General features: G+C 48.7%; 1 protein-coding gene and 1 non-coding gene across 2 annotated transcripts; both read right to left on the bottom strand.

The window, feature by feature from the left end:
- Positions 1-1,253: 1,253 nt before the first annotated feature.
- LOC125355836 lies at positions 1,254-1,358 on the bottom strand. Its single transcript, XR_007211761.1, has one exon. It is a non-coding gene; the product is annotated as a small nucleolar RNA U13 (small nucleolar RNA).
- A 1,648-nt stretch (positions 1,359-3,006) lies between these two features.
- Positions 3,007-11,484, bottom strand: LOC125354589 (arylacetamide deacetylase-like 3). Its single transcript, XM_048350265.1, has 4 exons — positions 11,317-11,484; positions 7,959-8,175; positions 5,606-5,669; positions 3,007-3,781 (listed from the first exon to the last, which is right to left on the bottom strand). Exons 1-4 carry the CDS (start codon positions 11,482-11,484, stop codon positions 3,007-3,009), a joined length of 1,224 nt encoding a protein of 407 aa, XP_048206222.1.
- Positions 11,485-13,532: the final 2,048 nt, after the last annotated feature.

Raw genomic sequence — 13,532 nt, 5'->3', positions numbered from 1 at the left:
TGAGTAGCTAGGATGTCAGGTGTCCACCAGGCCTCTTTCATTTTATATTTATTTATTTATTTATTTTTGTTGGCCCTGTTGGGAAAATGGAGGAGAACGGAAAAGGAATAGGCTGGACTCAATCATCAACAGGCGAGGACTGTTTATGGAGGAACAGTGAGGGGCATAGACCTTCCCACGGGTTTGGAGGTTGTGCAAGGGGCTGAATTTGGGACCAGGCATGTAAGGGGGTCTGAGCAAGGAGGCAGGTTAATGAAAGTGCCACTAGGTCAAGGAAGTTGGTGGCTTTTCCTTGGGCCCAGAATGGATTGTTTCCATCTGGGCTTGGGTGAACTGCCCTGCCTGCACATCAAAGCAGGTCTGCTCATACCTGGGTTTTTTTGCTTGATGCCTGTGCGGGCCTTGGAAAACTGGGTGGGGGTCAATCCTTCAGTCCAAGGGCTTGAACTCAGCATCTGTGCTCTGTCCCTCAGCCTCTCTGTGTTCAAGGCTTAATGCTTTACCATTTGAGCCACAGCATCACTTCCAGCTTTTTTTTTTTTTTCTGTATATGTGGTACTGAGGAATGGAACCCAGGGTTTCATGCATGCTAGGCAAGCACTCTACCACTAAGCCACCTTCCCAGCCCCTCTTTCATTTTAATGATGAATGACAGGAAAAAAAAGAGAGCAACAGTTCTGGGTTAATGGATTATGGGGCCCAACAGAACAGTTTCTCTTCAGGCAGATCAGGATTCCCATGCATAATACTGAGTGACCATATGGCCTTGGGAAAACGATGAGATTCAGCAAAGGACGGGATGAGCCAGCCTCCCGCTGGACTGGAAAGAGCCAGGAAGTGAAGATGAAGGATTGGCTCCATTACCCTAGGCACATACAGACACCAGGCAAAATTGCAGGTGTGTGCAGACCCGCTTGCCTGCTGGTGGACCATTCTGACCTGAGGCAAACCCAAAGTTCCTGTCACCCCAAGTGGAACATTCCATTCTGGGCCTAACCAAATGTACCCACCCCCCAGCCCCACATCCTGTTTTTGTTTCCTTGTTATGCCCAATATAAGTCCGAGCCCAACTCCACATCCTTGCACAACCTCCAATCCTGCGGGAAGGTTGCTGCCTCTCTCTGTGTCTCCATGAACAGTCCTCGCCTGTTGAGATCGAATCCAGCCTGTTCTTTCTCCTCCATTTTCCTAACAAAGACAGCGGATCCCAGAGCCTCATCTGTAAATAGGTTTTTTTGTTTGTTTGTTTTTGACACCAGATGGGTAACGTGCCCACTTTGTAACAAGGTTCAGAGGGAGGTACGTGCCACGCAAGTGTGTGAGAACCCAATCATCATGCGTATGAACTGGAAAAGGATCTGAAAATAGGTTTGAGAACGCCCATGTTGTAGGGGTTGTGTGAGGAACACAAGAGGTGACAAAGTCATACAGCCCAGTACTGCGCCTGTCTGGAGTTGGCTTTCTGCAGGCATGCATCCCTACCTCTGTTTCCTTCCTAGGACTTATGAATGAGTGTGGGAAAACTAGTAATAATGGGTTGAAGGGAACTGACACTGCAGGGGTAGGATTAGCACACAGGGACCTAATGTGTTTTTTGTTGTTGTTGTTTGTTGTCTCATCCAAGAAATAATACAGAAGTACACAGCCTTTCTTATAGTACGGTTTATTATAAGCAACAAAACACCCCCAGAGCAGGGCATCAGTGGCTCACACCTGGAAATCCTAGCTACTCAGAAGGCTGAGAGCTGAGGATCGTGGTTCAAAGCCAGCCTGGGCAGGAAAGTTTGTGAGACTCTTTATCTCCAATTAGCCACCAAAAAGCTGGAAGTGGAGATGTGACTGAAGTGGTAGAGCACTAACCTTGAGTTCAAGCCCAAGTACACACACACACACACACACACACACACACACACACACACACATCTCAGAGAGAGAATTCCAGTTCCTGGTAGTGACAAACACATAGCTCAGAAACCCAGGGGAGCCAATAAATGGCAGTGACATTTTCTTGATTCTGAAAGTGTTGAGAATGGCACAATGAAACACATCCATGAAAATGAGCCTCTCAGAGAAGGCAAGCATGACACTGCTCAGGGCCTCCACAAGAGAGATGAAGGTAAAACCAATACACAGAAGAGTGATGGGAGGAGAAAAGAGAAGGCTACTGGCAGCACAGACTCTTAGATCAATCCTTGGGCTTCATCTCCGTGTTCTGTCTGCCTTGAGCAATCCGAGTTGGCTCTTTGTCTTAAAACAGAAGTTGGTCTCCTTAATACATCCCAGGGCCCTCTCTGGAAAGACCTGCCTAGGATGGGACTGAGTTTGGTCATAGTCAGTCTTCATGGGCCTCTGACTCCAGGCTCCCTTTCCTATTAACACCCTTGGTTGGAGGCTCAACCTTGAGGCTCCTTAGCTCTTATAAGCTTCCTTCACTGTGTCTCATCTCTTCCAGCCAAGGCAGGCAGGACCAGGACCCCTGAGGCTGGGCAGACGCAGGACAGCTGTCACTGTGCACCTGGAGAGGAGGGATTTCTCCTCCTCCACCTCCCCAGAACGGTGAGCCAGGATAAAAAGACCCCGGGAGACTGGACATAATGTGTCTTCAGGATCCAGCCAATTGAACACTCCTGTCACACACCCTGAACCAACCTAGACAAGGCTACCATTAGCCCAGGACCCTGTGAGCAAACTTTCTCACAGATTCCCTCTCTCCAATGGGCCTTCATGATTGGTCAGCTCAGATTTTCCCAACAGAGAACGTGGACAACATGGACAGAGCCCTTCCCCACCCTCACTGTTTCTCCTACTGTTCTCCACTCATTAGGAAGGCCATGCATTGGAAGATTCTGGAATGCAGACCAGGAAGAAGAAGGCCACCTCGAGGGCCTCTCTCCCCCCCCCACCCCCCCTTTCCTTGCCCTACTCACTCACGGTCACCTCCAAACTCCCAGACAGTCCGATGGGACTTGGGGTGGCCACAGAGTTCGGGCAGGGAGGGAAGGGCGGTCACAACCCCTTGATAAAGTGGACGATCAGGTCACAAATTCTCAGGGAGCAGGGGAACCGCAAGCAGCCGAGGTCCAGGGTGCTGAGCACCCCGTGGAAGCCATCTTCCATGTGGTGCCAGGTGACGGGCACCCCCAGGTCTTCCAGCCTCTTCTTGTACAGGAGGGAGTGGTCCCGGAGGACGTCGTACTCGCAGCTGACGATGCAGGCCTCGGGGAAGCGAGCCATGAGGCGGTCGGGGGTCAGCAGGGGCGAGCACGCCTCCCTCCGCGCCATGGTGGTCTCCAGGTAGGCGTCTTCGTCCACGGGCACCGGCTGCGGGGGCCGGCAGCCGGGCGGCTTGAAGCGCTCGGGGATGTTCTCGGGGCCCAGCCACTTGCCATACTGCTGCCAGAACTCGGGCGTCAGGTGCGCCCCCTGGCGGACGGCGCGGCGCCAGTGCGGGCTGATGGCCAGGTGGGAGGTCCAGCAGTAGAAGGCCAGGTCCCAGGTGAGCAGCGGGACGTTGTGGTTCTGGCGGAAGGACGGGCTCTGGAAGTCCACGGCCTGCAGGGCGGCGTAGACCAGCACCTGCGCGCGCAGGCGCGGCAGGCCCGGCTGGGCCTGGAGGAGCTTGCAGAGGGTGGCCGCCACGGCGCCCCCCATGCTGTCCCCGAACACCACCACGCGGGCCGGGTCCACCCCGTACGCGCCCAGCGACTTCAGGAAGTGCACCGTGGCCACCACGCAGTCGTTCAGCATGACCGGAAACCTGTGCTTGGGCGACTTCCGGTACCTGCGGAGCGAGCGGGCGGGCGGGCGGGCGGATGGCGCGGCTCAGGCCACTCAGCCCAGCAGAGCCCGGCCGGTTGTTTGTGTCTACCATCACTTCTGCCTTTATATTTCCCACTGTTTAATTTGCTAATTTTTGTCGGTTGTGGGGCTTGAACTCAGGGCCTGGGCGCTGTCCCTGTGCTTTTATTATTACTATTAAATTATTGTTATTATTATTTTGCACAGCTCCACTTCCAGTTTTCTGGTGGATCATTGAAGGTAAGAGTCACACAGACTTCCTTGCCTTGGCTGGCTTTGAACCTCGATCCTCAGATCTCAGCCTCCCAAGTCACTAGGATTACAAGGCGTGAGCCACCAGCGCCTGGCTCATTTTACCCTCTTTGTGGTTGTTCATGTGTGCCTGAATGCTGTTCCTTAGTTTTTATTTTTTCCCACTCAAGGCTGGCATTCTACTATTTGAGTCACACAGCTCCATGTAATGGTTTTTGCTGGTCAATTGGAGACAACACTCTCTCATGGACTTTCCTGCGGGGACTGGCTTTGAATTGTGATCCTCAGATCTCAACCTCCTGAGTAGCTGGGATTACAGGCATGAGTCACTGGCTCCTAGTTTATGACTAGCATTTTTTTTTCTTGGCCCAGATTCTTGAGTACTACACAGTTATAGGCATGTACCACCATACCTAGTCAATTGTTTTTTTTGCCAGTCCTGAGACTTGAACTCAGGGCCTGAGCACTGTCCCTGACTTCCTTTTTGCTCAAGGCTAGCACTCTGCCCCTTGAGTCACAGCGCCACTTCTGGCCTTTTCTATGTATGTGGTGCTGGGGAATCGAACCCAGGGATTCATGTATACAAGGCAAGCACTTTACCACTAGGCCGTATTCCCAGCCCTCTCACCCTTTTCCTTTCCCTGTCCATCTCCCTCTCACATCTGTGTGTACCTCTTTACCTTTTATTCTCCAGAACTAGTTTTACTACAAGAAAGCTGGAGATGTGTAAAAGTTAGTAACTGACTTTCCTAATGCTTATGCCATTGAGGGTTTGAAGGTCGCAGGAAATGCTGCTTTATTTCTTTCTGCAGAAACACTACGCTGCAGAGGACTTCTCGATGCTGATTGGTCAAGCGGCAGACAAAAGATTCTGGGCCGAACGAGCCTACGTTTGGGCCACCCAGCGTCCACCAAGCCCTCTTAGAGGTTCCAGGGTTAGGTGGTGACTCAGGACGCGTCTCTAAGGGGCAAGCCGGTTCTGCTCAGCAGAAGCCTGCTGCCCCAGCTGGGTATAGGTGGTTCACCTAGACACAGGACTTCAGGAAGTTCCCAGAAGTAATTCCTAGTTATTCAGTACTCAGGATCATGGTTCGAAGCCAGACCTGGCAGCAAAGTCTATGAGACTCTTACCTCCAATTAACCACACACACACACACACACACACACACACACACACACACATGCACGCGTGTGGAGCTGTGGCTCAACTGTAGAGCTCCAGCATTCACCAAACAAACTGAGGGATAGCACCCAGGTCCTTAGTTCAAGGCCCAGTACTGGCACAAAAAACAAAAATTACTTCCACCTCAACCACCCCAAAGTAAGCCTGTAGAGATGTTCACCTGGGGTCCGACTTCCAAGCAACTGGGCATCAAGTGCCTCTGTTCCCATGTCCCTAAGGGCCATGGGCGTGGGGGAAGGAGCGCTTGGCTCTGACCTACTTGCTTCTCTGCCCGCTTTTCTTCCTCCCTGGCTCCTCCATTTCCCTCTGCCTCCCTTCTCAGCTTCCCGCCCTGTTTCTCCACTCCAAATCACCCCACTCTCCCTTACTCACCCAACAGACAGGATTACAGAGTCACTCTCCTTGCACAAGTGTAAGCATATGCCATTGTAAGATTCTGGAAAAGAAAAGGTTTGTCCCAGTTACCAGGAAGGCTTCTTTCCTCAGCTGTCTTCTTACAGGCAGGGTGCCTGGGTGGGTGGCTCTGAGTCGCTTTGGCTAATTTGATGTGCTGTGGAGCACACTTGCTCCTACATCTCATCGACCGATGAGCAAGGTTACGGTCCCTCCTACTGTTTGTTACAAATAGAGATGGTGGCTCACGCCTGTAATCCTGGCTACGCAGGAGGTTGAGATCTGGGGATTGTGAGGAAAGTCGACGACTCTGATCTCTTAATTACCCAAAAGGAGCCAGACGTAGAGGTGGAGCTCAAGTAGTACAGTGCCAGCTCTGAGGAAGAAAGCTAATGGAGAGTGCTCAGGCCCTGAGTTCAAGCCCCAGTGCTGTCTGCATGGGCACACTTACCCACTTGCCCCCGCCATGACTTTTACAGAGAGTTTGGAAACCACAGCCGAGACCATAAAGCTCTTCTCCCCCCACTTCTCAGAGGTTAATTAAGATAATCAAATGGTCTCAATTTTGAGTTTTTTTTTGTTTTTCTTGCCAGGCCTGGGGCTTGAACTCAGGGACTGAGCACTGTCCCTGGCTTCCTTTTGCTCAAGGTTAGCACTCTGCCACTTGAGCCACAGCGCCACTTCTGGCTTTTTCTGTTTATGTGGTACCGAGGAATCGAACCCAGGGCTGCATGTATGCTAGGCAAGCGCTCTACCACTAGGCCACATCCCCAGGCCACCATTTTGAGTTTTGACGCTTGAATTTGTTTCCCTCCAGCCCCATCTCTGCTTCTCTTTTTCTTTTGACAGAAACACACACACACACACACACACACACACACACACATACTACACAAACTCTACACCTACAGATTCAACAAGCTATAGATGGAAAAAGAAAAAATGGTGAATCTTTGATGAATACAAATGAGTTCTTTCATCTCACATCATTCCCTAAACAAAAGAGTTTAATAGCTATTTATATGTTTGGTAATTAGTTGCTCACATTGTTCTGGGTATTATAAATCATGCAGGGATGATGTGAGCATATGGGAAGATATAAGGATTTCTTTTTATTTTTTCACAGTCTTGGGGCTTGAACTTAGGGCCTGAGCACTGTCTCTGAGCTTCTTCTTCTCAGGGCTAGCACTCTACCACTTGAGCCACAGTGCCACTCCTGGTTTTTTCTGTATATGTGGTGTTGAGGAATCGAACCCAGGGCTTCATGCATGCTAGGTGAGCACTCCACCACTAGGCCATGTTCCCAGCCCTTCTTTTTTTCTTTTTGTGGTTAATTGGAGATAACCATCTTACAGACTTTCCTGCCTGGGCTGACTTTGAACATGATCCCCAGATCTCAGCCTCCGGAGTATCTAGGATTACAGGTCTGAGCTACCACTACCCAACATGTTTTTTGTTTTTTTAATTGGGAGACAGGATCTCTCTCTATAGCCTAGGCAAGCCTTGAATTCTCAATCCTCCACTTTCAGCCTTCTGAGGGTTGGGATTACAAGCATGTGCCACTATGCCTGGCTTATTATGCTATTCTATTAAAAAAAAATTTTTTTTATTTTTGCCAGTCCTGGAGCTTAGACTCAGTCTGAGCACTGCCCCTAGCTTCTTTTTGCTCAAGGCTAGCACTCTGCCACTTGAGCCACAGCACCACTTCTGGCCATTTTCTATATATGTGGTGCTGGGGAATCGAACCCAGGGCCTCATGTATATGAGGCAAGCACTCTTGCCACTAGGTCATATTCCCAGCCCCACTTCTGGCCATTTTCTATATATGTGGTGCTAAGGAACTGAACCCAGGGCTTCATGTATATGAGGCAAGCACTCTTGCCACTAGGCCATATTCCCAGCCCCTTATTATGCTCTCCTATATAAATGACTTGAGTACTTGTGGATTTCAGTATCAGCCAGGACTTCTGGAACTCATGTCCCAGCCATACTGAGGGAGGAGGGAAGTTCCCCCCGCATCTATATCTATATCTGATCTATATCTCTATAGATAACTCCATGTATATCAAGTGATTATATATATACACATATCCTATCACATATAGTATATATGCTATTCACACATATACATACATGCATAGAATATATATGTATATACATACAAGAAGAGCTCAATCCATTTCATATCTTTGACATCTGAATACTCTGGGATCCACTAACTACTCTGTTGTTCCCAGTCCTCATGGTGAACTCTCTGTCTGGGAGGATGACAGTTCTTTCAAGTTCCTTCTGCGGTACTTCAGGAGGCCAGAAGAAAGCCAAAGACTCTTACTCATGCTCCCCAGGATGGACCCACCACCATGGTAGAGGACAATGCCGGTCCTGAGCGTGCCACAAGCTGCCTTGGGTTGGTACAGCTTCACGGGGATTGTTCCAAAGTGGAGATCTGTGACCGTAACACTTGCATCCTTCTTTAAGGGCAGTAGATCTTGTAAAAAACAGACAAATTGGGGTGCAGAACAGATTCTTAGTTTCTCAAGAATTCTTCCCTGTTGGGGAGAGAAGAAATGAGTGGAGCAAGGGCTCTGCATGGGACATTTTGCGTGTCACCAAGCATCCAGCCCCCACAACTGCCAGGAAGGACCTGGAGCTTCACCTCCGGTAGCTTCCTCATCGCACCTGCAATGGAAGCCACGCCCCCGGCCAGCCTCCACCCACTCTCCCAGCACACCAGGCCACCCATCAAGGATCTGTCTACCAGGAACCCTGGCTCTGCCATGAGGCTCCTAGGAGCTTTTGTGTTCAAAGCTAGCACTCTACCACTTGAGCCACGACTTCACGTCTGGCTTTTTGGTGGGTAGAGATAAAAGAGTATCATGGACTTTCTTGCCCTGATTAGTTTCTTTGAACTGAGATCCTCAGATCTCAGCCTCCTGAGTAGCAAGGATGTGTGAGCCACTGGCGGTGAGCCAGAAAAAACTGAATATGTAAAATTCATGGACTTACCCAAGGAAGGCAGTGTTATTTGTTTTGTTTCTGCTGTCCTTGAGCTCCTTTTGCTGAAGGCTAGCACTCCACCACTTGAGCCACAGAGCCACTTCCAGCCCTTTCTATGATTTAATGGGAGTTTCACAGTTTACTGCATGGGCTGGCTTTGAACCACCATTCTCAGATCTCAGCCTCCTGAGTAGCTAGGATTACAGGTGTGAGCCACTGCGGCATGTGGCTGTCAATTTCATTTATTTGTAGTCATCAAACTGTTAGAGTAAATGTGTAATTCAATCACACATTTGCTATCCTGTGGGCATATAGGAAATTCAAGGAGCTCTAACGCACAGTTCAGTACTAGCTGCGTCTCAGTATTAGCCAGATCTGCAATAGATGAAATAAAGGTACTATGATAACATCTCTATTATTCTTGGTGGCCATGTTGCAGACCTGCTGTGACAACAGTGCTGTATCTTAAGAAAATGGAAAGATATACTGCATTTCAGTAAGAGATTTATGGTGCAAATAGGGGCAATACCGGCCTTCTCCCAATTTCCTGGGCCTCTTGCATTCTGTTCTCTCTGGACTCAAGGAACCCAAAGTGAAAAAGCCCTGTTCTCATTTTGCCCTGTTGTGCTCTCATGCTAGCATTGGCCTTGGTGTGAAACTATTTATTAGTAACCTGTCTTTGTGTGGGGTTCCTTGTTCCGGGACTGGCCCCCTGTATCACTTTATGAGATGAGGTTTCAAGCTCTGTGAAGGCAATACCCTGCCTTAGGAAGGGTCTCTCTGAGTCTCGCGCTATATAACTCAAGTCTAGGACTGTGACACAAAGTAGTTCCGTAACACCTCGATTGCAGCATAAATGAACAAATAGCGCTTGTGGAGAGTGTGTATGGAGGGCTCATTGCCAGAGGTTGTGACACACCCTCCTGAGAAATGCCATGAAGTAGAGTCTGCTCTGTTTCTCTGCTTTACAGATGAAACCACGTCATTGAAACTCAGAATCTGGACTATTGAACTATGAGAGTCAAGGTCGATCTGGTCAAGACTGAACAGCAGACACTGGAGGTAAGGCCGCCATCAGGGTCTCTTCTCTCTGACTGGGGTCCCCTGGTAGGAGTACTGTACTTGCAGCCACTTTTTTTGCTGTATAAGGAATGAAAACATATTTTCTATTTCTGTCAAACTTCTGGATCTACCTGGGCATGATCTGCACAGTTCTCACTATGGTCTGTTCATATATGTTTTCTTTCTTGTCTTTTCTTTTTCTTTCTTTCTTTCTTTCTTTCTTTCTTTCTTTCTTTCTTTCTTTCTTTCTTTCTTTCTTTCTTTCTTTCTCTCTCTCTTTCTTTCCCTCCCTCCCTTCCTTCCTTCCTTCCTTCCTTCCTTCCTTCCTTCCTTCCTTCCTTCCTTCCTTCCTTCCTTCCTTCCTTCCTTCCTTTCTTCCTTCCTTTTGTGGGTCATAGGGCTTAACCTCTGGGTCTGGGCGCTGTCCCTGAGCTCTTCAGCTCAAGACTAATGCTCTACCACTTTGAGCCACAGCATCATTTCCAGTTTTCTGGTGCATAATTGGAGATAAGAGGCTCATGGACTTTTCCTGCCCGGGCTGGCTGTGAACCATGATCCTCAGATCTCAACCTCCTGAGTAGGTAGGATTACAGGCGTGAGCCACCAGCATACCATTGCATATGTTTTGATAAATGACACATTCTGGGAACAAGAAACAGAATGAGCTGGGCACTGGTGGCTCATGCCTGTAATTCTAGCTACTCAAGAGACTGAGATCTGAGGATCACAGTTCAAAGCCAGCCTGTGCAGGAAAGTCCATGAGACTCTTAGCTCTAATTAACTACCGGAAAAGCAGAGGCAGAGCTGTGGCTCAACGTGGTAGAAGCGCTAACCTTGAGCAAAAGAGCCCAAGGACAGCACCCAGGCTCCAAGTTCAAGTCCCATGACTGACAGAAACAAAACAAAACAACAACAACAAAACACTCCAGCATGGTAGAACCTCAGCAGTTTGCTCTTTCTCTTTCTCCCCCTGACATGAGCCATGAAGTACAGTCACACACCACACACTTTGAGCCAACAAATCATGGACAAGACTCTTCAAAAAACTATGAACCAAAACAATATTTTCTTTTTATATACTGATTGTCTTGGGCATTTTGTTACAGTCATGGGAAGCTGACTAACACTTGAGAGTGAACCATCCTTTGAATTTTGTGGGTATTATCCAAGTCTAACTTCAAGAACACAGAAGAGGCTGGAACCACTCAACCTGTAGGGATTACCCAAACGCAGAATGTGCTATTAGCCAGGAACTAGTGGCTCACACCTGTAATCCTAGCTAATTCCAGAGGCTTCAAACTGCAGTTAGAAGCCAGCCTGGGCAGGAAAGTCCATGAGACTCTTATTTCCAATTTATTAACAAAGAAGCTGGAAGTGGAGCCGTAGCTTACGTGGTAGACTGTCAGCCTTGATTAAAAAAGAAAAAAAAATAAGGAAAAGTGCCTGGGCCCTGTGTTCAAGCACAAAAAAATAATAATAATTACACCAACTAAAGATGCATTTGTTATCAGCCTTGGCCATGTGCTATGTGATACCTGTGTTCAGTGAATTCACCTAGAAGTTTCTGTTATGTAATTTCCCCCAACTCCCTCCTTCACCCTCCGGTAGAGATTATGAAGCACAAAACTCACCCACGTCAATGACAGCTGAAGCATATAACTCAAGGTCCTCAGCTTCACAGGGTGGCCAATGCCCTTTGGGATGTATTCCGTGCAAAGCTGTTTATAGATGACCCATAGTGCCACTCCCAGCCAACACACACAAAAAGTTGCAAAGAACACCAGGGCCAAAAACAGCATAATTCTTCCCCCTGGAGAAAGTCTAGCAGAAGCTGTGCTCTCAGGGTAGGCCTTTTAGGATGTGGTCTGATCACACTTCTTCCCTTATATACCACCCTTCCTCTTCTCCTCCTCCTCTCCTGGAGACACTGGCCCAGCCCAGATGAGTGGGAAACTAGGCTGTGGGTGTGGTTGATTCATATGCAGATGAGAAAGTGGCTCATCCAGCTGCCGAAAGAAATCTCCTGAGAGCTGGGAATGTGGCCTAATGGTAGAGTGCTGGCCTAGCATGCACGAAGCCCTGGGTTTGATTCCTCAGCACCAAATACATAGAAAAAGCCAAAAGTGGTATTGTGGCTCGAGGGGTAGAGTGCTAGCCTTGAGCAAAGAGAAGCCTTGAGCAAAAGAAGCTCAGGGAAAGTGCCTAGGCCCTGACTTCCAGCTAAAGGAAAAGAAGAAATCTCATGAGTTAGCAAGCTTAAAGCCTGGGGTTGCTACTAAATATCAGGACTTTGGGGCTCGCTCTAATGTATCCTGTGAGATTCACCTGTCTGTGGATTGTCTTGTGGAACATAATCTGTGTGAGGGAAGGGCAGCGATTTTTGTTTTGTACTGTTTTATTTCTAGAGGCTGAGTCACTGGTGCTGGGAAAAAGTATCTATTGAATGAGGGGTTTAAGAGGTTTGCCCTTGACACTCATGCTGGAAGTCTTGAACTCTCTTGCCTTCCTGAGTGGTCTCAACAGCTGCTGCCACTGTTGGCAATCATGTTAGCAACCTTCAGTGGAGGCCATGATGACAGATGCCGGGGCTCCCACCTCCCCATGCAGGAGATGGAGCAGCAACTCTTCAACAGGGAAAAGTTTCCCTCCCAGGAGACATCTGGCCATGTCTGTGTGTATTGTGGGTGAGAACTGGGCGGGGAGGGGTAGTGGGGACCGGTGCTTCTCAGTGCACCTCATGCAAACATCCCAGGGATGTCTCCGAACACCTCTCCTGAGAGGTCAGCCCTTACAGTACACACGTCCGTCCCATGTCCATGCCAATGGAGCCAGGATCAAGAAACCTTGGGTTAGAACCACATACATTGGAACCCTACCTCTGCCAAATGCCAACACTGCTTGTGAGGAGTTTACTGATGCTCTTCAAGCTTCAGTTTCTAGATATGCCAGGAGAAGATGAGCAACAATAATAGCTCCCCATAGGGTTGGTGGGTACCCTGGGCAAACTAGCATATGGAAAGCGTTGGTGCAGACGTGATGCACGAACCACTTAACAGTTGGCAGGGCAATGTGACCGTGCCATTTGCACTTGTTCTCCAGACCCATTCACTTCTGGTGTGGATACAGAGGGAGTCAAGTTTCTAGCCTCTGCTTTGCATTTGGGTGGTATCCGGGATGCGTTCTGCTCCGTGGGGTTTGGCTACTCTTCTGGCCATAGAAAGTCTATGATGTGGTTTTCCAATAGTTGGCTAGAGATTGTCCACCCAGTCTGTCCTGTTCCCTCGCTCCCCTGATACATCCTGTCAGGAACAGGAGCACCTGGCTAAGAGCTGTCTGGTCACTTTTTTGCAGGTGTGTTACATGAAGCTACTGATAGCTTGTTTGGGCAACTGTCTCATTGTGAATATTGCCACAGAATCACATGAGGCTTAGAAGGATTCCACAACACTGAAGTCTAAATCTAATTCTAATTTTGTGTTGAGAATTGATTCCAGTGCTTAAGCTGTACATCAACCCACCCACCCCTGCCCCCACTGTCTGGGATGCAGACCAGAAATCAAGCACCTGATGCTTTTCCATAGCATCTGTCCAGAGTAGCACAGTAGAGTTGGAAATGTCTTTCTGCCTTCAGATTTTTGGTCTGTAAAATGAAGCTAAGGTCCCAGTGCTTTGGCTGTATCCTTTGTCTGTGCTAATAGGTTACAGTGAGCTCCTATGATTTTTATATTCTTTTGGCATCCAAGGACCCATATCAGGGCCCAGTTAGCTTTGACACAATTTCCAATTTTCAGCCTTCCTCATAGTTCACTTCACATAGTTCACTTCCTCACCTCACTGTGGTCAACCC

The sequence above is a fragment of the Perognathus longimembris genome, chromosome 7 (genome assembly GCF_023159225.1).
Source record: "Perognathus longimembris pacificus isolate PPM17 chromosome 7, ASM2315922v1, whole genome shotgun sequence".
Lineage (NCBI taxonomy): Eukaryota > Metazoa > Chordata > Mammalia > Rodentia > Heteromyidae > Perognathus > Perognathus longimembris.
Note: the sequence above shows the minus strand (reverse complement) of the source record. Positions and strands in the feature narration are given on the sequence as shown.